The sequence below is a fragment of the Micromys minutus genome (assembly GCF_963924665.1).
Source record: "Micromys minutus genome assembly, chromosome: 5".
NCBI classification, from domain to species: Eukaryota; Metazoa; Chordata; class Mammalia; order Rodentia; family Muridae; genus Micromys; species Micromys minutus.
The window spans coordinates 57,050,006-57,077,702 of record NC_137974.1 but is presented as its reverse complement, the minus strand read 5'-3'; the positions used below and the strand labels follow the sequence as shown (position 1 = coordinate 57,077,702).

The 27,697-nt window shown below is 48.4% G+C and overlaps 2 protein-coding genes across 2 annotated transcripts in view; one reads left to right on the top strand and one right to left on the bottom strand.

Annotated features, from left to right (window-relative positions):
* Positions 1-931: 931 nt before the first annotated feature.
* CIMIP3 (ciliary microtubule inner protein 3) lies at positions 932-21,614 on the bottom strand (the record flags this gene model as incomplete). The annotated part of the gene is made up of 3 exons (XM_080917446.1): positions 932-1,255; positions 13,557-13,632; positions 21,415-21,614. The coding sequence occupies 3 exons, from the start codon at positions 21,612-21,614 to the stop codon at positions 932-934; spliced, it is 600 nt and encodes a 199-aa protein (XP_080773572.1).
* Positions 21,613-27,697, top strand: part of LOC308421012 (uncharacterized protein C6orf132 homolog) — a gene marked incomplete at both ends in the record, with an annotated part of 30,455 nt that continues 24,370 nt past the window's right edge. The window contains one exon of the mRNA XM_080917304.1: positions 21,613-21,757. Coding sequence (XP_080773430.1) covers positions 21,613-21,757 — 145 coding nt within the window. The remainder of the gene's footprint in view (positions 21,758-27,697) is intronic.

The window sequence follows — 27,697 nt, the reverse complement described above, 5'->3', positions numbered from 1 at the left end:
GTCCTGAGTTCAGTTTCTAGCACCGGCATGGCAGTGGTACAACCATCTGTAATGGGATGTGGTGTCCTCTTCTGGTGTGTCTGAAGACAGTGTTTTTAAAAAGGCCTGACTTGGTGGTGCACACCTTTAATCCCAGCACTCAGGAAACAGAGGCCTGCAGATCTCTGAGTTCGAGGCCAGCCTCATCTATATAGTGAGTTCCAGGCCAGCCAGGGTTACATAGAGAGACTCTGTACACCCCCAATCCCCTGCCCCTCAAAAAAGCAAAAAGTCCAGAACCAATTAAGAACATAGCTTAACTAGTGGCAGGCTTGTCTAGCATACATGACTCCTCAATGGGCGGGAGTGTGGTCTACTGTGATCCTTGACAGGTCAGACAGGAGGGTCGGGATCACTTTCAGACACATAACAAGTTTGAGACCAGAATGAGCTGTGTGAAATCCTGTCAAAACAAAACAAGAGGCCATTTTTACAGGAACTAGAAACATGCTCATCTCCAGCATTTGTCTCCCTGCCCCCTTGGCTGTTACAGTCTGGGGTAAGATGACCTTACAGGGGCAGGACCCATACACAGGCAGTTTCTTAGCTTTGGGGAGCACTGCCAAGTGTGGCCCATCGGAATACTGAGGTCAGCACTGACGGACATTTGGCCCTGGGAGAAGCATATTCTTGGGGAAGAGGGACTAAGAGTGAACCCTCTCAATTTTTCAGAGCCTTCTGAAATAAACTCGCCAGGCAACAACCCTATCCATTTAGATACCAGGAAAAAGGACAAAGTTTATTGCTAGTGAGAAGAGGCCTCCCTCAGCTGACACGGCATACCTGGCTAGCCCAGCTATACACGGTTTCCCCGGGAATGAATGATCTTTCCTTCTGGGACCCAAGACCATAGGGTGAAGATGCGGGGTGGGGACTTCCAGATGCCATCGACCTAGGTGCGCCACAAGGTCAGGTTTGCTGGAGGAATGTCAAAGTGTTTGCGGGTATGGTCGGTGTCTCGTTGGTACAGGTAGCCGCAGGTGGGCTTCTGCAGGGTGTAGAAGGAATTTAGAGAGTTGGAATACTGTGAACTGTAGAAACTGAACCTCATACTACTGTCTGGGTTCTGTCCCCGAGGATCCACTATCACTGGTACATAAGCTGCCTCCAGAGATTGCTCTCGGTCCCATTTCCATTTCTGGGACAGTGGCGTTGGTGGCACCTTCACCTTTTTGCCTGGTGCTGTCATTTGCCCATGGTTGGAGATTAAGAATTTCTGTGAATTCAAAGAAGAGAAAAGGAAGGAGAAAGTTAGCAGGGCTGAATGCTAGGGCACCAGACTTGGATGTTCTGATTGCTAGAGCAAGGGCAAGAAGGAGAATGGGCCACAGTGCAGGGTCCCCAACTCTGCTGGCCAAGATGCCAGAGCCTCCAGACCAGGGGACAGCCTTCAAGGCCCCTCTCCAGGCCCTGCTTCTGTGGACTTCTGCCTAATTATCACCAGCACCTGCCAACCTAGAGGCAGGGAACCTGGGTATCAACTTCAACTCTGTTCTTTCTCTCCCTCCTCCTCCTTCAGCTGACCATCCCTTCTCCCCATGGCCTCTGGAGCAGTGTTCCCAACTCCTGACTCTGTTATGCCTTCCTCCTCTTCCTCCTGAAGAGTCATCCCAATGACCTTTGGAGTCACTCTCCCTTCAAGCTCTTGCTTTTTCTATCCACTCCAAAGTTTACTTTCGGTATTGATAACCATGTGATTCATCTTTTGCGTCTACAACCTGGTAAATAAAACCCCAAAGCATCTAGTCTAGAATGAAAGATGCTTAACGTGACACCAGTTCTCCAACCTTCCCATCCCTCAACCCATTCTGTGTTCAGCCATTTTGGTCTACAGCCGTCTGCTTCTGGTTCCAGTCCCTCTACCCTTTGTTTTGGCCACACTTCCAAGTCCTTCAAGAACCTAATCAGTGGGCTGGAGAGATGGCTCAGTGGTTAAGAGCACTGGCTGCTCTTCCAGAGGACCTGAGTTCAAATCCCAGCAACCACATGGTGACTCACAACCATCTGTAATGAGATCTGACACCCTCTTCTGGTGTGTCTGAAGGCAGCTACAGTGTACTCACATATAATAAAACTTAAAAGAAAAAATCCAATAGCACAGGCCAGAGTGAACTTCCTTGCTTACTTGTCTTTAGGAAGGTCCCTTACCTGTGACATTAGAAGCTCCCCAAATCCTGTTTCTTTGCTCCAAACCAAAGCATTTAGAGAGTGCTCAGGAAATGTAGGTTCACCTCAGTTGCATTCTAGTAAGGGGCACCCCACCTTCCAAGCTGATGGTTTGGTTCTGCTTTAGAACCTTCCATTGTTACAGCCGGGTCCTGCCTACCTATACCCACCTCCCCTTAGCCTCTGCTCTTGGCTGACAGGGCTCCCCACAGACACAACACTCACACCGTCCTGATGTTCATTCGCCCTCTGCCATCCCAACTCTTGAGTGTCCTAAGACAGAACCATCATATTCCTCCAAACACTGTACCATCCCCCAAGGACAAGGTGCCTTTCTTTGTATGTGTTTCTTTGTGGGTCTTGTTTTGGTTTTGGTTTGAAAGGAATTCTCATATAGTCCAGGCTATCCTCAAACTTAATGGGGTAACTCGAGGACCTTCAGAGTCATGCTAATAGCATCCAAAGATGAGGGCTGCCGGACTGTATATGAAGCATCACCTGCCCTGGTGCTTTGGAAACATCTTTTCTATTGCCTTCCAGTTGGTAATCAAGAGTTGACTGGCCCATAGCAGAGCAGGAGAAAAGAAAGAACTTCTAGGCAGAGATGGGAACTCTGGGAAAGGAATCAGGTGTGAGGGGATTCACTAGCCGGCAGTGAAAAAAGAAACGTGCTGGGACCGAGGAAAGGAAGAGAGCCGTGTGGCGGAACTCTGACAGTGTAAGTGGGTTCATTTCAATTATGCGAGCTAGTTGGGAACAGGCAGCTAAGGCGTCATAATTAATAAAAAGTTTCTGTGTCCTTATGCGAGTTAAGACAGGCTAGAGATAGACCCCAGCTGGTAGAACAATTTGGTAATGATCAGGAAAGTGTAGCTTTGTTGGAGGTGTGTCAGTAGGGGGTGGATATTGACGGTTTCAAAGCCCACACCGTTCTGGTTGGCTCTCTCTACCACATGGTTGTTGTCTTTTGTTTTGTTGTTTGCTGCTGCTGTTATTTTGAAACAGGGTTTCTCAGTGTAGCCCTGGCTGTCCTGGAACTTGCTCCGTAGAGCAGGCTGGCCTCGAATCACAGAGATTCACCTGCTGCTGCCTCCTAAGTGCTGGGATTAAAGTCACGTGCTACCACTGCCCATGATCCTTGTCTTAACATGTAAGCTCTTAGCCACTGCTCCATGTCTGCCTGCCTGTCGCTATGCTTCCCACCAAGACGGTCATGGACTCTGACCCTTCAAAACAGTAAGCCCTCTTGATTGAATAGAGGAATAGATAAGGAATGAACCAGCCCTCCTGATTGGATAGATAAATACATGAAGAATGAATCATCCCTCTTGGTTGGGTAGAGGGATAGATAAGGAATGAACCAGCCTTCCTGATTGGAGCCATCTCTGTCTCCTCATCTTCTCTAAATTTCCTTAGTAATGGTGTTTCTTCCCAGTAACAAGCTTGCTTCACTCACCTCTGCCAAACCAGAGAACAGAGAAGTGAGGTATTTACCCTATTTTTCTGATGTTGAAGCAGAGGTTCATGGGTATCTAAGCTACCATCAGTTAAAGTTTACACAGTTTGTGACAAAGCACACTGTATTTTTTCAGAACTCTCACCACAATTAACTTGCACAACAACCAAAATTTCAAGACAGCCTTCCCTCTCTGCCTCAATTCAGGGCCTGGATCCACCTGCTCTCTGGGCCCAGCTGCTCCAGGCACACCTGCTCTAGGCCCACCTGTTCTGAACACTCCTACTCTGGGCCCCCACCTGTCAGCTGTGCTGTAGATACTGCTGCTGCTGCCACATTCAGGGCCTTGACAAATCCAGAGATGTGCACTCAGAAACTTGGCAAAAGAAAAGCTCAAGGAAGGTAAAGGAAAAGGAAGAGATGAATAAAGAACAGGAAAAAAAGAGAGGAGGTTGCTAGAGCTCAGCAGTTAGGAATGTTTGCTCTTTTTCCAAAGGAACCCCCAGTTCAGTTCCTAGCATCCATGTTGGATGGCCTTTAACTCTAGTTTTAGTGGATTTGTCCAACAGTCTCTTCTGAACTCTGTGGGGACCTACATACATGTGGGGACACACACACACACACAGAGAGAAAGACATATCATATAAGTGAAAAAATAGAAGTTAAGAGAGAAGGCTGCAGAGATGGCTCAGAAATTAAGAGCACTGGCTGCTCTTCCAGAGGACCCTTGTTCAATTCCCAGCAACCACATGGTGACTCGCAACTGTCTGATCTGACAACCTCACACAGATATGCATGCAGGAAAAGCACCAATGTATGTAAAATAAAAATAGTTTTTTTTAAAAAACAAGGACGGGGGGAGGGAAGGAGGGCGGGAGGGAGGGAGGGAGAGAAAACAAAGAAAAGGAAGCAGATGAGGAAGGAGGAAGACAGAGCTCATGCCCTAGCCTTGCCCTGCCCCTCCCTGGAGTCAAACCAGAAAGGCTCTGAGTGACTAACTCACATTAACTCAGTGGGCTGAGAACATCCATTCCCTGCCCAGGACCCAGCACGGCCAGCACTGGAGGGAGGCTGGGCCTGGCTGCATACTTTCCAGGTTAATGCCTGGTTTCATTTAACCGGCTCTTCCCTGTTATGTCCCTACCCTGGGCATGGGGGTGGTTAGAGAGAAAACCTCCATTCTCAGGATAGCACTACACCACCAAAGAATTCCAGCAGCCCAGGACCTGCAAGGCGAAGGCTGAGGAGACCTGGTTCAGGGTCTTGGAAGACACTGCAAAGGTGTCTCTTATACCTCCCATTCTACAATGACCTTGATGGACAGGTAGGGGAAGTTCATGGCCACTGTCTTCCCTCTGAAACCCACTTCCATTTCCAAGTTAGAGCCCAAAGTGAAGATCCAGATAGAACTGTCCCTCCCTTCATTCCCCAGGTAGCCCCAAAGGCCTTGGAGAGCCACTTGTCAACCAACATGCTTGTCTCTGTAGGGACTTAGAATGTCTGAGGCTGGATAGAGAAGGCCATCTGGGGCTGAGAGACGTTCCCTCGGTGGAGAAGAACACTTGTGCAAACATAGGGACCTGAGTTCAGATCCCAGGAAAAGAGCCAGGGCAGCCCACACATACACCTGTAGACCCAGCACTGTGGAGGGTCCATTCAGGACACTGACCACTACCAGCCTAGCTTCAGGCTCCACAAGAGACCCAGTCTCAAAGCATAAAGGTAGGCAGTGACAGAAAAGGACATCATACATGTTCCTCTGTGTATACACATGTGCATACGTGCGGTGCAAATGCACACCCACCCACATTAAAGTTAAGGAATAAAACAGCCATGACTTTCTACATAGAGTAAGCTCATGCATGGTCCCAGAGTAGATCTTTCAGGAAGACACTCTGTCCTCAGGCCCATGGATATGTGGCCTGGTTTGGCCCAGACCTGAGTATCACAGCTTAGAAAGTCAATTCCACACTAGCCAAGAAATACAGATGAACTGAACCCAGGGTCTCTCTCACTTCTTCTAGGCAAGAGCTCTAACCACTAGATTACATCCCCAGCCCTGGCCCAGAAGGAGATTCTTCCCCTTACTATATCACTTTCTGGTAGCTGGTCCTGTCCCCTGTTGAAATGCAAATGCCATTGGGGTGAGGCAGCTGGGAGTCTCCTCAGGGCACCCCAAGGCACTTGGCGTTGTGGAACTACACCAGGGCTTTGCAGGTTGAAGCCCAAGATCTGGCCTGTCTCTGCCCTTACAGGTCAGGCAACCTTCAAGCTTCTGCAAAATAGGCATTATATGGTCATTGACCTCACCAGCGAATCCTGGAATGTAGTGGGCAGTATAGGTATAGGAATGCAGTGTGCACAGTGATTAGGCTGGCTTTACATAGTGTGGCACCCTTACCATGGTATGCTGCCTGCCCTGGGGGCTGGGGGGCTCCAAAGACAGCAGGTGGTAGACCCTGAGTAGTCCAGGGTCTGCAGCTAGCTGCCTGTTCAAATTGTAAACCCCCCTCCTCTGACGGTGTATAGTCCCTGAGTGTTAGAATACTCTGTGCTGTTACCCACACTTGTAAAGAGATGCTAGGGCCAATGACGTGGCTCAGCAGATACAGATACGTGAAGGTGAGTCTGACAACCTGAGTTTGATCTCTGGTACCCATATGGTTAAAGGAGAGAACCAACTTCAGCAAACTGTCCGACTTCCATAAGTACTCTGTGGCATATACACACACATACACACTACATTCAGAGACACACGCCCAGAGACACATGTGAACACACAAAAACAGACACATACACTCACAGAAGCACACACAGAGACACATACACACATAGAAAGACACAGACAAACACACAGAGAGGCACACACACATATACACACAGATAAACTCACAGACACACACATAGAAAGACACACACAAACACACACACAGAGGCACACACATGCACAAACAGAGGTACACATACATACATACACAGAGTCAGACACACATCACATACACATATACACACAGAGAGGAATATACAAACACACACACACACACACACCTATACCTAGATTTAATCAGTAACTTAACAGATTTGTCTAGGAGATGCCAACAGAAAATCTGGAAGGATGGACTGCAGAAGCCAAGTCTAAAGGAACCAGAGGTATTGGGTGGTTTTTTATCCTCTGTCCCCGCCCCCGCCCACCTGGAGACAGTAGAACCCTCCAAGAAGGGACTGAAAATGACATGGCGCTGTAATCCAACCCCAGCTCTAGGAACACAAACAGTCTAGAAAGGGCCTTCATCTCCTTCAGTCCATTTTCATCGCTGTGACCTTGGACTGCCCCGCCCTGACCTGCCGTGAGATGACATCTCACTTTTGGCATCTTTGACCAGTGTCTTCTTTGATGGGGAAATGGGACTTCTGGTGCTTAGAGATCCAGAGGCATCCGGGGTGTCTTGGGAGGTTACTGAGGATGCCAAGGCAAGGAGCCCTGGTGTGGGGGCCTGGGTATTGTGATGCCTCCTTACAGCATAAACTCATCTATCTTCCTAAGAAGACATAGACTCAGGGCCTTGCCCCCTCCCCTCTACAGTGTGCCCCTTAGAACTTTCATAGTGTGGACAGTGGGGTAAGGTATTTCTAGTATCTAGCAGGTCCCCAATGTGTCATATGAAGTCACCAGCAGAAAGGAAATACATGCCCCCCTTTCTGATTACTTGTTGTTTTGATTTATTTTATCTATGTGTATGAATTTTTGCCTGCATATCTGTGTGTGTACCACATGGATGCCTGGAGGTACCTCAGTAGACCAGAAGGAAGCAGTTGGCCCCTGAAACTGGAATTACAGTAGTTACAAGTCAGCACTTGGGTGCTGGGAACTGAACCCTGTCAGCAAGCCACCGAGCCACCTCTCCAGGCCTGAATGCTCTTGTTCAGTAACAGGCCCTTATCTACCTGCCTTCAAACTATAGAACAAAATTCGTTCCTTAAGCCTGAGTCCCCTGCCTTCTAAGTATTTGTCGCTTGTCTTGTTTACTTACCTGTCCACCCACTTTCTAAATTACAGAGGTGGAAGACATGATGGATGGGTAAAAAGTGATCGGGCGGTGGAGATGAAGTATTGCTGAATAGATGAAAATGAACCAGCCCTCCTGATTGGACAGATGAATAGATGAGAAATGAATCATCCCTCTTGATTGGATAGAGGGATAGATAAGGAATAAACCAGCCCTCCTAATTGGACAGATGAATAGATGAGAAATGATTCATCCCTCTTGATTGGATAGAGGGATAGATAAGGAATGAACCAGCCCTCCTAATTGGATAGATAAATACATGAAGAATGAACCAGCCCTCTTGATTGAATAGAGGGATAGATAAGGAATAAACCAGCCCTCCTGATTGGACAGATAAATACATGAAGAATGAATCCTCTTGGTTGGAAAGAGGGATAGATAAGGAATGAACCAGCCCTCCTGATTGGAGCCATCTCTGTCTCCCCATCTCTTGCTATTTCCTTTACTCCCTATGCTACAAGCTGAGTTCCTTTTGTTATTATTTCATTTTTGTTTGTTTGGGTTTGGGGGACGGTTATTGTTTGGTTTTGGTTTTTAAGACCGGGTTTCTGTGAATAGTAGCCTTGGCTGTCCTGGAACCCATTGTCTAGACCAGACTGGCCTTGAACTCAAAGGCTTGTGCCACCACACCCTGCAGCCTGCTTCTTAAGCATATCCTATTCAGCCCTCAGAGACTTGATAGGTATTCCTCCTCTTAGCATACTTTGAATCAGAGTCAGGAGGTGAAGGAATAGAAGGAATTGTTGGAATAGACTTCTGGCTTACTGACTAGGATGGATAGATGGTCGGACAGACTGAGGGACAGATGGGTGGATGGACAGGCATTTCATTTAACTCGGTAACTAGAGAGTGAGTTGGTGGGTAGATAGGTTAATAGGTGGACAGACAACTGACTTGGTCAGAAAATGGGTGAGTAGGGTGAGTGTGTGGATGAACAGATGAATGTGTGGGCATGCAGATGGACAAACAGCTGGATTGTTAGCCTAGACAAGGAGAGCCTGCTTGCTAAGAAATGAATAAACTGAGAGATGGATGGTCGGATGTGGGGATGGTTGGGTGGGAGAGCTGGGGGAGTGGTTGGATGGGTGGGCAGACTGCTGGCAGGGAGGTTAATTGTGAATTGGTTTTAAGGTGATACATGATTGGACAGAGGTAGTCGGAGAAAAGGTAGGAAAACGAAGGAGGAACAGAGATTGGGAGGAGATGAAGATGGAGCTGGGGAAAGCAGACATGGATCCTGGTGGCTGAAATTGGCATTAGATAGAACTGAATATTCTTAAGGGATTTTATAGGTCTTTTATCTCTTATAGTTTGTATCTTTGTCTATTGGATGTAATCTAATTGTGTAGAGAGTCTGTGAATTGAGAATTTAATATATAAACCTGTATGAAAAGCTATTGGGCCTTAGAGCCATGTTTGTGTCGGGTGGTGGGGTAAAGAAACACGCCGGGGCAGAAGCACCAGGGCGGGCGGAGTGAACCTACTGGGAAGGGAATCTGTGGAGAGTGTGGCTCGTGGACCGAGTGACAGAGTCTGTGTGTTCGGCCCCATATTAAGCGGTGCCTGAGGAGTGAGACCTCAGAGGCCGATAAAAAGATAAGCCTTTCCATTTTTAACAATATAAGCCTTTTCATTTTTAATGATTACTGCAACAGTTAATAGATGGATGGCTGTTCTGCAGAGAACAGATCGTAGCCCAGGAGCCGGATTCCCTGAAACTAAATCTGAACACACTGGCTGATCCTCTGCTTCCTTTTCCTCCACCGTGAGATGGTGGATGGAGAGTCATTTCCTATTAGACTGGGAGAGAGTTGGTAGGATGATGAGCTGTACTAAATCATCACTCCACAGACACCAGCAACCACTGTGTGGGCAGCTAATTGACTGACGGGTGGGTGTTTGAATGGCCCGCCTTGATCTCATCTTCAAAAACAAGGTTGGGTTGGAGGGACGGTTCGGCAGTTCAGAGCACTGGATACTCTTCCAGAGGACCAGAATTCGATTCCCAGCACCCATATGGCAGCTAAGAACTGATTGTAACTCCAAGCCCAGGTGATATAACACTGTCTCCTGGCCTCTTGGTTCACTAGGCACACACACAGTACACAGACATACATGTAAGTCACTCACACACATAGAACAAACAAAAAAAAAAACTAAATAAACAAACTTCAAAAAAAAATCACAAAAGTTCTTAGGGTCTTGTGCACCACACTTGACTGGCACCATTGAGCCATCTGCTGCCTGGCTTGGGCTAGTCCCAGCCTTGTTTTCTTTCTGGCACTGTGTCTCTGCTGACTGTGGGTTACAGAGTTGACTCTGGGGCCCAGAGGCAAACTGGAAGTGGAGGTGCTCACAGCTTAGAGGCTGGGCCTAGATCTCATACCCTGATGGTCATAACACCTGATTTCCAAGGATAGTGGGACGGTTGAGCACCCGGAGTCCCCAGTAATCAGAATACTGAGATCTTGGTCAGAAAGAATGGGACAGTGGGCCTTTGGCAGAATGGCCAGCCTTTCTGATCCAAGGGAAAAGATGGCCTGGCTTTAGCCCTGGACCTGAAGAAGCTTTCAGAGGAGCTTGTGAGGCAGGAAATTTGAGAGAGAGGAAGGGAGCAATGTCTGTTACACCAAGTGGGTGAAGGCTGAAAACCCAGGCTAGGATCACCATCCTAGGTGATCTGAGACAGGTCCTGGCCACCCTCACTCAGAGTGGTCCAGGTCCCCTTTGTGCCTTCATGTTGCACATTTGATGATGGGGCATTCCAACACACATGGAGGCTCTTAGACAGGGACCTCTACATGACAGCTAGGCTAGGCTCTCCCAATCCTTAGCCCAGACCATGGGAATGTTGTGGGGGGGGATAGAGAAGTGATAGCTCAGGAAATCCCCCTTTAGGAAAGCCTGGCCAGGCAAGCCTCCTCTGTTCATTCATTTGCAAAGTTTGCTATGGGTTTAGTGGTAGAGCATCTATCTGCCTAGCACAGGCAAGGCCTGAGGCTCCATCCCTAGCAGCAGCTCCATAAGGCTGGGCATGGTGGCACAGGTTTTTAATCACAGCACCTGGGAGGTAGAGGCAGGTGGATTTCAGAGTTTGAGGCCAATATAGACCACGCAAATCATGGCTATATACTATGACCCTGACTATAGATAGATAGACAGATAGATACATAGATACATAGATACATAAATAGATACAGATACATAAATATATACATAGATACATAAATAGATTCATAGATACATAGATAGATACATAGACAGACAGACAGAAATGGCCTCTGGGCTCACCCTTTCTGGCCTTAAATTCCAGCTCCATGACTTGCACAGATGGTTTCACTTCTCTGTGCCTCAACTCCTAATCTAAGTGGGAGTCATAACTCCTAATCTACTAAGTGGGAGTCATAACAGACATGACCCAGATGGCTCCTGGTAAGGACCATGAGCTCAGAGCTCAGCTGGTGGCTGGCTTACACTGCCACTCTTTCTACATGGTACACAATGCTGACTCAGCCCTGCTTCTGACTTATGACCTCGTTTTATTCATCCTGGGAGTTCTTGGAAGGTAAGGGCTGCGGTCCATCCTTCACAGTGCTTAGTGGGTGTTTGGAAAAGATAAAGCCATCAGGAATGTGGGCTGACCTGGAGCACAGGAAAAGAAACCATCCACCCCACCCGCAGCCTCCCACAGTCTCTTGCCTGCCTGCTGTCAAGTGTTGATGGTTGAAAGGAACAGATGATGGCCTTGTACCAATAGACCTGGTTCTGGAGCATCTTACCTGCTCTATGACACAAACATTACTTACTCTCTCTGATTGCCAATTAAAAGCACAGAGGGCAGAATTGTTCATACTCTAGGCTCTGTAGCATATGAGCATTCTGTATCGATGTTTACTTTTATCTCCCTTCCTCAACAGCATCCCTGACTCAGCCAGTCAGCCAGAGGCAGCCATTAATGAGTATCCTCTTGCTCCTGTGTTCTTGCTGTGCAGGTAGTGTTCACGTACATAAGTAGTGGTGTTTGCTTTATCCTCTTCTGCTGTTTGCTTTAGAGCTCTGATTTCTTCTGAAGATTTTATCCATCACTGATGTTTTGAAGCTCTGGCTGGGTTTCTGGGTGAGCAGTTTACTTCCAATCTCTTTCAGGTCCTACATAGAGAGTGTCCACATGTTCCCTCTGCTTAGAGAGATGAACCCCGGATGCCTGCTCTCCGCACAAGGAACATTACAATGGCATTGTATAATGTCTGTCCAAACTCCCCTCAACTGATGCCTTTATTTTTCCTTTTTTTTTTTTTTTTTTTGTTGTTGTTGTTTTTATGTTTGTTTGGTTGGTTTGGTTTTTGTTTTGTTTTTTAAGACAGGGTTTTTCTGTGTAGCCTTGGCCATCCTGGAACTCACTCTGTAGACCAGGTTGGCCTTGAACTCATAGAGATCCTCCTGCCTCTGCCTCTGGAGTGCTAGGATTAAAGGTATGCACCATCACCACCTGGCTTTCAACTGTCCGTTTGTTTTGTTTTTAATCATGCTTATTTGTGTGTGTGACGTGTGTGTGTGTGTGTGTGTGTGTGTGTGTGTGTGTGTGTGTGTGTACAAGGGTGCATGCGCCACAGCACACACGTGGAGGTCAGAGGACAGTGTGTGGGCATTGTTCTCTCCTTCCACCACATTGATACCAGGGATCAGGCTTGGCTGCAAGCACCCTTACCAACTGAGCCATCTTGCTGTACCCTCTTTATTTTTGAGACAAAATCTTGATCTTGCTTGTTGCCTAGGCTGGCCTGGAGTGCCTGGACTCAAGGGAGTCTTCTGTCTCAGTTCCAGGTGACTGTGACTACAGACTCCATCAGCACATCAAAGCTTAGGCCTTACACATTCAACTGCTGACCTATATCCACAGCCTCATATATATGTACATATGTACAGAGGGGGGGAAGGGAGGGGAAGAGGGAAGGGGAAAGGGAAGAGGGAGAGGGAGGGAGAGGGGAAGAGAGAGGGAAAGGGGGAGGGGAAGAGGGAAGGGGAAAAGGAGGGGGAGATGGAGAGGGGGAAGAAGAGGGAGAGACTGCATCTCTTTGTAGCTGAGGGTGGCCTTGAACCCCTCATCTTACTAAAGATGACCTTGAATTCCTGATCTTCTTCCCTCTGCTGCCTCCCAAGTGCTGTAATTGGGACATGTGCCACCACTCCTGACCTAATTTTCTATTTTGGGACAGGGTCTCACTACATTGCCCAGGGTGACCTTGAACTCTTTCTCTAGTTTGACTATGCTTTGATTTTTGATCCTCCTGCCTCATTCTCTTGAGCAGCTGCAATTACAGCCCTGAATTACCAGGCACAGCTCTATTTTTTTTTATTGTACACACATGTGTGCACACATGTACTTTAGATGTCCCCCTGGCCTTCAAGGTGACTTGATACCTGTTCTGCCCTGCTCACTGGCCTTGCTGGAATTTTCTTTTTTAGGGTGCTCTGTTGAATCTACCCTGCCCTCTTGCAGGCTCCCCTGACATCTTGGTTCTGTTCAGCACCTCTGCATCCAAAGTTAGCGCATGGGAACATGGCAGAGCATCTGCTGGTGCCTTAACGCATTTTCTCCTTGTATTGTGTGACACTCTAAATACTTAATGCCTTACTTCCCACAGGAACCAGAGGGCTAGGAGAGGTGATTTGCATGGCCAGGGTCACAGTCCTGAGAAGTAGGAGAGCCAGGATTCAAACCTAGTCAGTACCCAAAAGTCCCTGCTCTGCCCCCCATGGGTAGAATTTCAACACAGCTCATGGAAAAGAAGAAAAGTAACGAGCTGTAGTTCATCAGCTAAGAGTACTTGCTGCTCTTCTTCAGGGACCAAGTCAGGTTCCCTGAACCCATTGGGCACACCCTCCTCTGGCCTCCATGGGTACCTGAGTGCACAAGGTCCACGTGCAAAATAAAATATGGTAGCACACATCTTTAATTTCAGTAATGGGGAGGTGGTGGCAGGTGGATTTCTGAGTTCAAGGCCAGTATAGAACCTGGTCTACATACAAGTTTCAGACCAGCATAGTATTGTGAGACCCTATCTCAAATAAGTGCACATGTGTGTGTGTGTGTGTGTGTGTGTGTGTGTGTGTAAATGGGAAATGGATGTCTTTGCAGCACCAAACACAAACCTCTTAGTCAGGGCAGATACCAGGCATTCACACCTCTCAACACCAGCTAAGCAAGTGTTCCTGGGTCCTGTCAGAGGGTGTCTGCTGTCTAGACTTTCATTTAGCACTGTAGCTGCTCCAGAGGAAAGATGTAGGTTGGATTCCCCCGTCCCTTTCCCCCTCCCTCTTGGGTCTCCAGGAGATAAGATGTTCTCTGCCCGGGAATTCATCTGGGTATCAGGTGGTGAGAGGGAGCTCTGGAGATCTAGCTGCAGAGACCAGAGACAGAAAGAAGTGAGCCGAAGATGTCTCCACCAGCCTCTCCCTCTCAGAGAGATTACAGGCTTTACCACGGTGAGATGGGGGTTCTGGTTAGATAGTGACTTCCTGGGCCAGATCCCACCTCACATTCCAAAGTGAGCTGGGCCAGAAGGTTGCAGGTTGCTGAGTAAAAGCTGAGCAGAGATTAATTACAGGATGGGTTTGTGTCTGTGTCAAAGGGATGCCTGCTACTTGACTGTTTCTTTTACTGGAGGAAGAGGCATGCAGTGATATTATTAGTTGACTAAGTCCAGGCAGGAAAGAGAATCAGGCTCCTGCTCCTCTTTGTCTCTTTCCCATGTAGCCAAGGATGAGCTAGAATTTCTCATCCCCCTGCCTCAACCTCCCAAGTGCTAGAATTATGAGCATTCTCCACCCTTCTTGTTTTATGTGGTGCTGGGGATTGAACACAGGTCCTTATGCATGCTGGGCAAACCACCCACAACCTCAGCCCCAAACCAGGTTCTGACTCTGCTGAGGGAAACTGAGTTTTCATAGCTATGTAGTTGACAAAATGAAATTGGAAGTTGGGGGTGGGTTCTCCATACTGAACCTAGATCTTTTGCAGACCCATCCATGTCTGAAGGCAGTGGGGGTGAGATGGGTGGTGTGAGAGCCAGCCTAGAATATGTTGACACTCAGACCTCAACCTCAAACATCTCTGGTATTCACAGGTCACAGTGGGCCTCAATGTCTTCTATACCCAGCCGAGATGTGCCCATATGCAAAGGGACCAGCAGCTCTGGGGAAAAGTGAACAAACATTTTATAGTGTCCCCTGGTTGCCAGGCCCTGGGCTAGGTGCTTCACTCTTATGGTCTCCCTAGCAACCTCGGGCGTAACCTTCCTGCTGGTCCATGGCTGAAGATGCTGACTCAGCACATTTGCCTCCACCTGCCAATCATGACCAAACCCATTGTTTTCCCACAGACTAGCAATTATGCCTTTCTGTTTGCAGTGTGAGCTCACAAGTTCCACCCACCCACCCCACCCCCAGGTGACCAGTTTGATTCATCAGTTAAGTGGCTTCCTTCTGCCCCTTAGTCTAGTCCTTCCCATTTACCTTCCTACCTTTAGCTGTTAGGGTCTGAGGTGCAGCAGTGGCGGAACTCCTGAAAACAAGCCTGGGGGCTTGGGTTAGATTCTCTTGCTGCACAAAAACAAACCAACCTTATATTTCCAGTCTCCCTTGCCACTCAGCTCAGGATCCCGCAGGGGCAAACTGGTAGCCACTGCTCTCCACTAGAGCCTCTCAAACATTAATGTACATCCTGTTTTGCAGATGAGACATGATAAACTAATCCAAGAGAGACTCCTCTGGGTAATGACAGCGAAGATGGCTCAGCGGATAAAGACACTTGCTGCCAAGCCTCACAACCTAAGTTCCATCTCCAGGACCCAAATGGTAGAAGGAAAAAATACAACTCCTACAAGTTGTCCTCTGACCTCCACTTGTGCCCCGTAGCCTGCGAATGTTACCACCACCACCCCTCCCCCAAATAAATAATGTGTTATTTTATAAGAATTAAATAGGACTGGAAAGTTGGCTCAACACTTGTTGCTCTTCCAGAGACGTGGGTTTGGTCCCCAGCACCCACATGGCAGGTTTCAACCTCTCTCTTCTGATCTCTAAGAGGACCAGACACACCTAACATACAGGCAGGCAAAGCACTGAAACACACATAAACTAATTTAATTTTTTTTTAAATAAAAAAGGATAGCAAGGGATTCAGACACTGGAGTTCATAAACTACAGGCTCTTCTAGACCAAGATCTCTTCTTGCTTTCATTCATTCATTCATTCATTCATTTGATTAGTTATTTACTTATTTATTTATTCATTTGTTTATTGAAGCAGGGTCTTGTGTAGACCAGGCAAGACTTAAACTTGTTACCAGGCCAAGGCTGGCTTTGAATGCCTGATTCTCCTGCCTCCACTTCCCAAGTGCTTTGTGAGATTATAGGTGTACAATACCCGTCTGGCTTTGTTTTAATTTTGAGACAGGGTCACATTATGTAGCTGACCTGAAACTCACTATCTAGGCTCGAAACTCTGATCCTCCAGTGTCCGCCTTTCTCCAGGGCCTAAGATTAAAGGCGTGTGCCACCCTGTCCAGCTGTCTCTAAGTTTAAAATATGAAGCACGTGAATACCACTTAAACTTTCCAAAAAGGCTCTCTCCCACTTGCCTCCTCCTTCAGCAAACACTTTTACTAGGTTTTAATTTATGTTTTCAATGTTCTCTGTGCCAACAAAAGCATATAACACCATATTTGCCTGTCCCCTCCCCTTCCTCAAACAGCCAGACGCTGATACACAAGGGCTGGTTATCATTTCATCCCGGAGATGCCTGGGGACCAGCAGGCTTACTCATCTTCTCCTGAGATAGTATTTTACATGTTGGCCAAGCTGGTCTTGAACTCCTGGGCTCAACTGTTCCTCCCCCTGAGCCTCCTAAATGACTGGGACATGTCCTACCGATGTGTAGAACTGTTCCCAGAGAAGGACATTATTATACCATTGTGTGATGTGTCTTAATTTATTCAGCTGCCTCCTGGTGGACACTTGGTTGTTTCTGATTATGCCAGGTGTCTTTCTTAGTTTAACTTTTAAATATGTTGTCTATTTATTTGGGGATTTTATTCATGTGTACAATGTGTTTTAATTATACCCAACCCCTTTTTCCATTTAAATATGGTGTGTGTGTGTGTGTGTGTGTGTGTGTGTGTGTGTGTACGTATGCATGTGTATGCATAAACTTTGCTATATGGAGAGGCCAGAGACTAATTTTAATGTCTCCCTTGATCACTCTTCACTTCATTTATTGAGACAGGGTCCCTCACTGGGCCTGGAATGTGCTATTTCAGCTAGATTAACTCGCTGGCCAGCTTGTGGGATCCACCTGTCTCTCTGCCCCTTTCCGTCCCTATTGTGCACCACTGTGTCTGCCTTTTGTATAGGTGCTAGTGATCTGAACTTGGGGTCACATGCTTGCACAGAAAGCCACATCTCCAGGCCCTCTGCTGGTGTCTGAGCTCTCCACACCCTGGCTAGCCTTGATGTCTCAACTCCATCTTTCTAAGCCCCTGCAGATACCTCCTATAGTATCTCTTAGTACCCCCAGGCTACTGTGTTCAGTGTTTCTTCCTCCTCTTTCTCATTTCTCTTCCTGAGGTTCATCTTACCATGGCTCCACCTACTTTCTCAAACTGCCTCCTGCATGTGAGGCTCAGAAACCAGGTCTTGGACTAGTCTGGCTCTTTTCCAAGGTCCCGAGCTGGGCACACAGTGGCTTTCAAGAGCATTAAGCACTCAGTGGGTGTTATATATATGATTGGAGCCATGGGCTGGGTCTAAGAACCCATAAAAAGAGAGAGACCTCTTGTCAAAGCCTCTGCCTTGTGCCTTAGGTAGGTCATGACGATGTCCAAGATCTAATGAAGTTCCTTGTGGGACTGGGGGGGGGGGTCCTTATATCCTTTCTATTTGGACAGTAGGGGAGACCATGATGTAAAGACAAAAGGTAAAGATGGCTCAGTAGGTAAAATTGCCTGCTTCTAAGTCTGTGACCTAAATTCCACTCCCCTGAGACCTACATGATGGAAGGAGAAAACTAACTTCTGCAAGTTGTCCTCTGAGCCCCACAGACACATGGCGGCACCGTGCTCATACACGCGCAGGCTCATGGGTAGACAAGATAATAAGAATGTGAAGGGGAGGGGTCAGTAGCTTGCCTCTTGCTCTCTCAGGGGACCTTCCCCCAGCATCCACATTTGGTGGTTCAGAACTTCCTGTCCATCTAGCTCCAGGGGAGCTGACGCCCTCTTCTGGCATCTGTGAACATTCACACATAGGTTATACATGAACACATAAATAAGTGAAAAAAAAATGAATAAATCAGTTTTTTTAAATGAAGAAGGTATTATGGTGGCTTTGCGCACTGTCCTTGCTGGGCTCTTTCCTGTCCTGGTGACAACCCCGTCTTCCTGCACTAACTCCATTCTCCATTTTTAGAAACCTCTCTGGATGAGGCAGCTCCTGTTGACCTCTGGTCCTGTGAACTTCTGCTATATGTGCTAGCGACAGCGCTGTACTTAGTCATCTGAGGTCTGCCACCTCCGGTCATATAGGCCTGTCTTCCTGCTGAGATCTCAAGATCCTTGTGGGATAAAAAGTCAGAGGAAAAATAACCTTCCTTGTTCTCTCCAAACACTACGTGACCACTGGAAGGTCGTCCATGAGCCCTGTGTCCTGGGGCTTGGGGGGAAAGGTGTTTACCATAGTTGGGTCTCTGACCAGAAACTCTTGAAGAATACAAGGGTTTTGGGGGTCGGATTTTTTTTTAAATTGTCATTCTGGCTTTTGTTGTTGCTTGTTGGTTATTTTGAGGCAAGGTTTCATGTAGTGGAGGCTGACCTTGAGCTCAGGGTGAGGCCAACCCCTGATCCTGCCTCTCTACCTCTTGAGTGCTGGGTTTATGGGCATGCACCACCAAACTACATTTATGTGGTATATGGTATCAAACCCAGAGCCTTGGGTATGGTAGGCAAGCACATTGCCTACTGAACTACACCCTCAGTTCCCACAGAGTGGTCTTTTAAAACGACCCTCACCCCAGGGTTGGGACTGTAGCTCAGTGTAGAACCTTTTCCTAACACTTCCAGCATGTTTGAGGTTCTGAGTTCTATTCCCAACACTACCAAAAGTCCCTTCTGTCCTCCTACCCCGATGGTACTCCACCCTGCCCATCTGGTTTACTTGGAAAGCAATGTCCTCACAGTGGCAAGCCCTGAGGGGACGGACGGCTCTTCTCATGGCTTCTCAGAAATGTCACTGTCATGGAAAGCAAACAAACAGGCAGGGAATTGTTAACCTGAGAGATTTAAGTGACAGGAGAGGAGGGGGCAGCATGTGGCTCTTGGCTGTGCTGATGATATCTGAGGGAGAAAGGACTATTTTAATATGGGCAGGCTAGTAGTGTATGACAATTGTGTGTTGATGTCATATGTGTGTATGATTTGTGTAGTGTGTGTGTGTACATGTGTGTTCATGTGCATAAAGAAGAGCCAGACACCATCACTGTTGACTGATCTGTTTTTGGTTGTATTTTTTAAGATTTATTTATGCATGCGAATAGTCTACTGACACATATGCCTGCAAGTCAGAGGGGGGCACCGGATCCCATCACGGATGGGTGTGAGCCACCATGTGGGTGCTGGGAATTGAACTCAGGACCTCTGGGAGAGCAGTCAGTGCTCTTAACCTCTGAGCCATCTCTCCAGCCCTGACTTTTTCATTTTTAAAATTATATTTATTAGCAAGATATGGTAATGTACATCTTTAAACCTAGCACTGGAGAGGTAGAGACAGAAGAAACTCTGTGAGTTGGAGGCCAGCCTGGTCTATACAGTGAGTTCTAGGCCAGCCTGGGCTAAATAGAGCAACTAGAGACTGACCCCAGACCCTTGCACTAAGCTGCATTTCTATTTTTTAAAAAAATGTTGTGAGATAGAGTTTTGCTAAGTTGCCTAGGCTAAACTTTATGCTTGGGGCTAGAGAACTGGCTCTGAGATTAAGCAAACTTGTTCTTTCAGAAGACTTGGGTCCAAGTCCCAGCATCCTCTGAGGACGCCGAGCAAGCATGTGGGCCACATGTATGCATGCATACGAAACACTCAAGCCCATACAGTAATAAAATTTAAACGATTTTATTTATTAAAGCCTGGTGGCACATGCCTTTAAGCCCAGAATTTTGGAGACAAAAGCAGGTGGGTCTCTCATATACCACAGCTATACAGTAAGACCCTTTCTCAAAAAATACACTTTTAAATTTCATGTATACGACTATTTGCCTGCATGTATGCAGTGCACACAGAAGTCAGAGGATGACATGTGATCCCCTGTGACTGGAATTACAGATCATTACCCACTGCCGTGTGGGTGCTGAGAACTGAACTTAGGTCCTCCGAAAACAGCCAGTGCTCTTTACTTCTGAGTCATCTCTTCTGCACCCCAAATCTGATTTTTAGAAATTACATTCAGAGTCAGGCATACAGTACAGGAAGAAGAATCTGCTGTCTGTGAAATCCCAAATTTTCTAGTGCTGTGTTCTGAAAATGACTACAGTGTGGTTATCCACACAGTGTCAGGACAATGACATCAGTCAGCTTTCCAGTTGGTAGTGCTAACTAGACTCAGTAGGTGGGGGAGAGGGAAGGAGGGAGAGAAGGAGGAGGATGAAGGGGAGAAGGGGTGTTGGGGAGAGTGGAAGAGGGAGAGTTCACATGGATATGTTCAAGATACATTGTTTTATGTATGGGATTGCCAAAGACTAAATAAGAGATTATTTCATTAAAAATACATTAAGCTAGCTTGGTGGTCCATGCATTTAATCCCAGCACTTGGGATACAGAGACTGGATAGTCACAAGTTCAAGACCAGCCTGGTCTACAAATTTCAGGACAGCAACGAGAGACTCTGGCATAGATAGATAGATAGATACATACATATATACATATACATATATATATGCACATACATGTATATGACACATGGCAGGGTCTCTCTAATATACACAATATATAGTAAAATATTTAATATATCAGCAACACATACATTATTTGAGTAATAATTACCAAGAAATAATATTAAATATATAATGAATTAAATATGTTATATATTTAATATTATTAGTATATTAACATGTTAATATATATGGAGCCCTAATTATGAGGATAACTTCTTCCTGTGTTCTCTAATGATACAGAAATTTCTTAACTCTACCTGGCATGCAACTTCCCCTGTAGACCAGGCTGGTCCAGCTTGCTCTCTTTGCTGTTTTACAGACTTCGTTTGTGTTCATCGAAGTCTCCCTCCCACGTATCAGAGGGCCCACGGGATGCTCTGGGCCATGCTAGCTTGGCCAGGCAGGTACTTTTTCTGGGACACAAGAGTCATTTCTAAACTGTCCACCCTGATCTGTTCAGGAAGGGCTCACAGAAGCAAGGAACTCGCCTCGGGCCTTTCCCGGTCCAGGAAAAAGTGGGGGTGGACTGGGCGTGCCCGTGGGGAACCCGCGGCAGGGGGCGGCTCTTCTACTGGGCTGGGCGTGGGCCGGGCGAGGTCCTCCGCGAAGCGCACCGTGCCAACAATGGGCTGTTGTGGAAGGAGGCAGGAATGTGGCCCGGGGAGTTGGGCGGCGGGGCGGGGCCGGCTGTCGGCAGCAGCCTCTTACCTGTCCAGGTAGCTCGCATTTCCAGGCGAGCGGCGGCGGCGCCCGCACCACCTGTCGCCGGGTGCGCGGGCGGGGAGTGCGGCTGGGGGCCATGGCCTGCTAGTGTCCCCTGGGAAGACGCTGCGGGGTTCAGTCTGGGGCAGGACAGGGCGAGGGACGGAAGGTCCTTCCCTCGGGGACCGATCGGCTTGCAGCAGCATGAAAAAGAACCAGACCATGCAGGGCACTTTCAGCAAACTCTTTGGGAAGAAGCATGCCCACACCTCCACCACGTCCCTCTACGCCACCAACCCACCCTGGATTTTCACCCAAGAAGCCCAAGAGGAGGGGACCAGGGACTTTGGTGAGTGCACCCCGGGGTGGGAAAAATACCAAGGGAGAGATCCCCCGTGGCGCCTCTTCCCTCCTGGCTCTGGCGTCACTTGGGCGCTGGGAAGGCGGGCAGGGGCAGGGACACGTTGGAACCTGTGGACTGGCCGGGAAGATGATGGGAAGGGGGAGGAGGCGCAGCAGCCAGAGGGGTTCAGGGGACCCCTGAAGCGAGGCCGGAGATCCTTGTTGCCCTTACTTGTCCCCGGCCCCTTTTACAACCTTTGGTGGGGTTTCTATTTGTGTGGCTGCCTTTGCTGTGTCTACCCCACCGCATATCCGCATTCTGAGTCAGAAGTGTTCCCGAGATCTAGACATCTGCCCCAAGCCCTTTCCGCTTCCTCCCGCAGAGAGCCTGCCTCAGCTGCCCTTGTCTTTCGCTCTGTTTGAGAGAGGAAAGTCAGCGACTCGGGGTCACTGTTAGCAGGTTGCCAGCCATTTGCGACACCAAATTAGCTTTGTTTGGTTTGGTTGGGGGTGGGGAGGGAAGGGGGCTGCTGGGTCAGATTGAAGAGTGAGAGGTAGGACAGTGGAGGGCATGGAGCCTTTGAATCAAAGGTGGTGTGTCTTTGCAAACTACTGGAAATAAATTGGCCCTGCCCCAGCTCAGACTATGAGACACCCTCTCTCTTGGTCAGTCTGCAGTTTATACACTCTTAACTAAGGGGAACCCCGGGAAAAGGGGGGACAGGTATTCACCTCTTGTTTTTGATCCCTGATTCTGGTGTCTGAAGAGGGAAACAGAGGTGTGTCACCAACCACTCCCTAAGTTTTCCTGCCTTCCTCAACACTTTTTCGGTCACTGTGCTGGTGTCATGGAGATACTGCAACCTCCATTGGTACTTGGGGTTCTGTTTAACACCCAAATGACTACACTGGGGGCCAGGGCAAAAACAAGGTATCACCTTTCCCTCACCTAAAGATCTCTCACCAGCAGGCAAGCAAGCCTCGAGTTTGTCCTCCCTCCCACCCTTTGGGGGGGGGGGGGCTTCTGCGTTAGACAGTCTTTAGGCGCATGAGAAAGAGAAGAATATTTCTGAAGGGACCTAGCCTCAGAGTGGAGAGGGAAGGCTGTCCCTAGCTGAGCGTAGGTTTCAGTAAAGCGGGAGAGAGCGTGACCATGTGGGGGCATGTCTAGGCAAAGAAGATGCCTATGTAGGCAAGTGTACCCCAAGAGTACTCTGGGATGCCCCAGTACCTTCCTTGGCCTGAAGGAAGACATCAATAGCAAACTGTCACCCACTCTTTCCTAGGTGCAAACTCTCCTAAAACGTTTGATCTTTGACTCACTAAGTTTCTGTCTAGTGTAAGTCACTATTACTGGCTTTCGAGATGAGGACGTCAAAGAACAGGGATGTTACAGAACTGGTCCAAGACCGCAAGATTTAAATGGTAGAGCTGCAGTTTCCCTGGCGGGCACAAGTGGATGCTTTTCCATAGACAGCCAACTCCTGTAGCTGTCACTACCAAGCAAATTGGAAAGTTTCCAGTACCCCAAAGTCTTGCTGGTGAAAGAGCAGACATCTGGGCCTAGGCAGAGCCCGACTCTTAGCAGGCTTTCTCACTTTACTCTGGAGGAAGGGATTTGGGGGTGAGATGGACTAGCGAGTATCTATCTGCCTAAAAAGCAATATCCCCACTTTCTCTCCGAAGAGTCTCCGAACAGCCTCTCCACACTTCCTCCCGTTTTGCCAGACTGTTGGTAGGAATCACTCAGGCCCAAAGAGAGAAGAGGGACAAGATACCCTGTCAGCTTTTACCAGTCTAGGCAGGGTAGGAGTCTAGGGGACAGTTCCTCCCTGTCCCCAGGGCAGGGCTGGGTCTTCAGCTGACTCAGCCTGGCTGTGCATGTGCTAGGCTGGGCTTTGGGAAGGTGGACAGCAGGCTAGCTCTCCTGTGTTCTGCAGTGCTCCCTGGGGTGCTCTCAGGCAGAAGAAACCCTTCTCCTTGCTTAGTGTGGGGTTGAGGAAGAGAGCAGCTTGTGATGGGAATTCTGGGATGGCAGTGGGTAGGCAAACCTTACTCTGTCATTGACAGTGCTAGCTCCTGGGAACCCAGTGTTTGCTGTTCTGTGGGTGTGGTACTGAGAGGTCTTAGAGCGATAATTCTCCACCTTCCCAAGGCCGGGACCCTTTGTACAGTTCCTCTTACTGTGGTGATCCCCAGCCATAAAATTATTTTGTTGCTGCTACCTGACTGTAATTTTGCTAGTGTTATGATTTGTAATGTCAATATCTGATATACCGGTATCTGATTTGCAACCCCAAAGGAGTCTCAGCCCACAGGAGCAGCTGACTTAGACCGGCCGCTGTCCGGGTCCTGTTTATGGCAATTGAAGACAAGAAAGGAAACTACTTCAATGAGGCCTTAAGTAGCTGCAAAAGACTATTAAAGTCAAAGTAGTTGCTGCCCCAGCATTTCTAGAAACTTCTCCTCCAGAGATTTCTAAATCAGTTTATTACACTCAGATCATTGCAGCTTTTTGTTGGCTTTGTTAGTGGGGCCTGTTATGTTGCCCAGGGTGTCCCTGAACTCCTGGACTCCATCGATCTTCCTGCCTCATCCTCCTAATAGCTGGGACCACATGTGTGTGCCACGGTGCCTGGAGCATTCCTGTTCTGAACTTTGCCTGTCCCTGCCTACTTCGCTTCCTCGTCCTCAGGTGGCTGGTACTCCAAAGGAAATAGGCACGTAGAGGCCACCCCAAGGCTTCAAAGGGGCGGAGCATTCCAGCTCTAAAGGCCCCCAAGACTATGACCTTCTGCCCGGTTTCCAGTGCTGGGGGGGGGGAGGTAAACAGAAATCGGTGTCCAAGTATTTGAAGGAATTGAGCTTGCCTGGCCTGTGACTACAGCCATGTCCCAGGTCCCGGTCTGTTTGCACAAGGGCAGGCTGGGTGCAGATAAAAATGCAAACAGGCGCAGGGGGTGATGGGTAAATTTTTCTAGACCTTGTATCTGGTGATTACAGTCCTACTGAATGCAATCACAATCTTAATTAAGCCTCTGCCATCCAAACAAGAGCTTCAAAGGGCTGCTCGATTGTCCTTTAAGCATTTGAAAAAACAGATTCGAATCTTCACAGGTTTTGTAAGTCTCTTTTGATAAGGGACAAGGCCCCAAAAGCGGCTGCTGGAGCAGCCACAACCAAGTTGCCCAAGCTTCCAGCTCCTCTACTTCTCAGTGGCCCTTTAGTTCAATCCTTTGCCTGTTGCTGCCCCTCCGCAGCCCAGCCCTGGGAATGGAAGTGAGGACTCTCCTGCCCAGTTTTACCAAATAAACAGTGCCTGCCCTGCTTGAGGAGCGTGGGTCAGATGCAAATTTCTCAGGCCGGCCGCTGGGCTAGCATTCCCTACCGTGCCTCATTCCGAGGTGCTTCTTTGTACCAGAGGCTCAGGATTCTTGGGATTTCCTTCCCCTTCTGGAGCTGAGCTGTTGGCTTTCTCCCGAGGACCCCTGCAGGGCACGCTGAGGCTGGAAATGAATGTGCTGAACTGTGACTAGCACCTTCACAGCTTTCAGGATGCTGACTGCTGGCTAGCATCTTTCTTCCTGAGGCTCTCTCCCCAGGCCACACACTTTGCATACCAAGCCAGGCTAAAGGGTAACCAGCCATGACTCTCAGAGCTGAGCGCCTATGTCCAGCCAAGGCTGGGCTCTCAATGGCTTGTAGAAAGCTGACTTGTGCTTCGCTGAGGTGTGAAGGAAACTTGTTTACACTCCTGTCACAGGGCAAACACACCCTGGAGGTGTGCTGATAAAGGCCAGCTGTGGTTTCCAGGTGGTGTGGCACCCCCCACACACACTTTCGAGACCTCCCCCTCCACCCCCACATACACCAAACATACACCACACACCCACATACTCACACTGTGCACGCACACCTATACCACACTCACATTACACACTACACACACACACATACCCCACATACACCAAACATACACCACACATACCACATACTCACTCCACTCATACACCACACTACCTACCATACACTACACACACCACACATACACCCGGAGCACATTGCACACACACCACACTACACACACACTCACACCACACACTACTAATACCACACACTAATACCCCCCACACATACACCACACACACACCACACACACATACACACCCCACATGCACACACCCCACACATAAACCCGTGCTCTCCTCTATGTCTCTCTAACCCTCAATGTGGCCCCATTATGAAGTCCCTCTTTTTGCTGTAGCTAACCCAGAAAGCAGAGTCTGCTTGACTCTGCAGACAGCTGCAGCCTGTAAGTTAATAATGACATATCGGGTTTTTTTCTTTCTCCCGAGGTGTCATCGATAGAATCTCGAGACCAACTCATGTTAGGCAGTGCTGTTCCGTGGAATACACCCCTAACCTGAATAATAGCCCTCCTATCAGCCCCATCCCTGAGCTTGTGAAACCCGTCTATTATTTATCTTCCCGAATCAAGAGTCCTCATTGTGCTGAGGGAAAAGCATCAAAGTGCACACAATCACGTGGTTCTTGTTAAGAGCAGTTCCGGGTTTGACAGGTCTGGAATGGGGGAGGTTCAGAGTTTCTAGCAAGTTCCAGGTGGCGTCATCGGGCTGCTCTGGGCCCCGAGATACAAACCTTCCCTAGACAGTGAAAGGGTTACCTTTGCCCTCTTCAGGCCCTTTGAGATGTCACCATGTGTCACCTCCTCTGCTCTGGGCCCCGCTGCCCAACCTCCGTTCCACCCCAGCTGACACTTGAGCGTCCCCTCTGCCCTTGGCCAAAGGCCTCTCTCTGGGTGCTTAGGTCAGGCTTGCTAGGGCTTGCTGGGACAAACTGGCCTTTTCAGGTTCCTGTCATGTGAACCTGCTAATTAGCAAAGAAGGGCCTCATTAATGTCATTTGTGGGCCACATTCTCATGGCTGCCCCTTGCTCCAGCGGTGGAAAACTGGCCATTCCACCTTCCCACCCCAGTGTGCCGGCCCCCGTTGGTGTCTGCAGTGTGGTGGATGCAGGGGGAGGCATGTTGGGAGGTTCCAGATTACTCTGGGTCAAAGCCACATGGCTTCTAAGCTAAGACTCCATTCCTCCTTAGCACTTGAAATCCAGTAGATCTGTGGCCAGTACTCCAGAGGTCACTGGGTGGGGCTCCTGACAGTTTGGGGCCCTGTAGTTCTGTTCTTACCCCTGAAGGCTTCACTGCCATAAGCTTGGAAGGCTTCCTACAATGTAGGACTCATTATCCCCATTTTACAGTTGGGGAAACTGAGCCTGAGAAACTGCCAGAAGCTCATAGGTATTGCCTAGAGCCTTTGAGCTGTGACCCCGGAAGTACTTCTTAGGTCTTCCCTGTAGGCCTCACCAACTACAGGAGACCCTCAAAACCTACATGTATTCTTCCGCTGCCGTGCTGGCTGTGACCGGAGGGATCAGACCCCGGTCATCTTGCTAGCCCTTGATTACTGACCCCTCTTGTTGGCCAGATGTGGTAATGTGGCCATATGACCTCTTCCAGCATCAGATTCCTCATCAAAATGGAGACTCTGGTGTATTTCCCCTGGCTGGCAAGACGACTCACTGGGGAAAGAAAGATTTCACTTCTGTTCAGCCCCTAGAACAGGGTTGCAGTAATCAGGGCCGATAGATAAACATTTTTTATTTTTTATTATTTACTGCAACGTAAAAGTGCACACACACACACACACACACACACACACGCACGTGCACACACGCACTAACATATGTATTTCCCCGACAAGGATGTGGGAGCAGGACAATAGTCTAGCATGTATTATGGCTCCCGTGGTAAGCAGACACAAGGCTTGGGTTCAGTGGCTAGGACTGTAAGATAAAGAATAGTGCCTATGCCAAATAGGATAGCTCAAGCCAGTGAGGTCTGGGCCAGCCTGGGCTAGAGCAAGACCT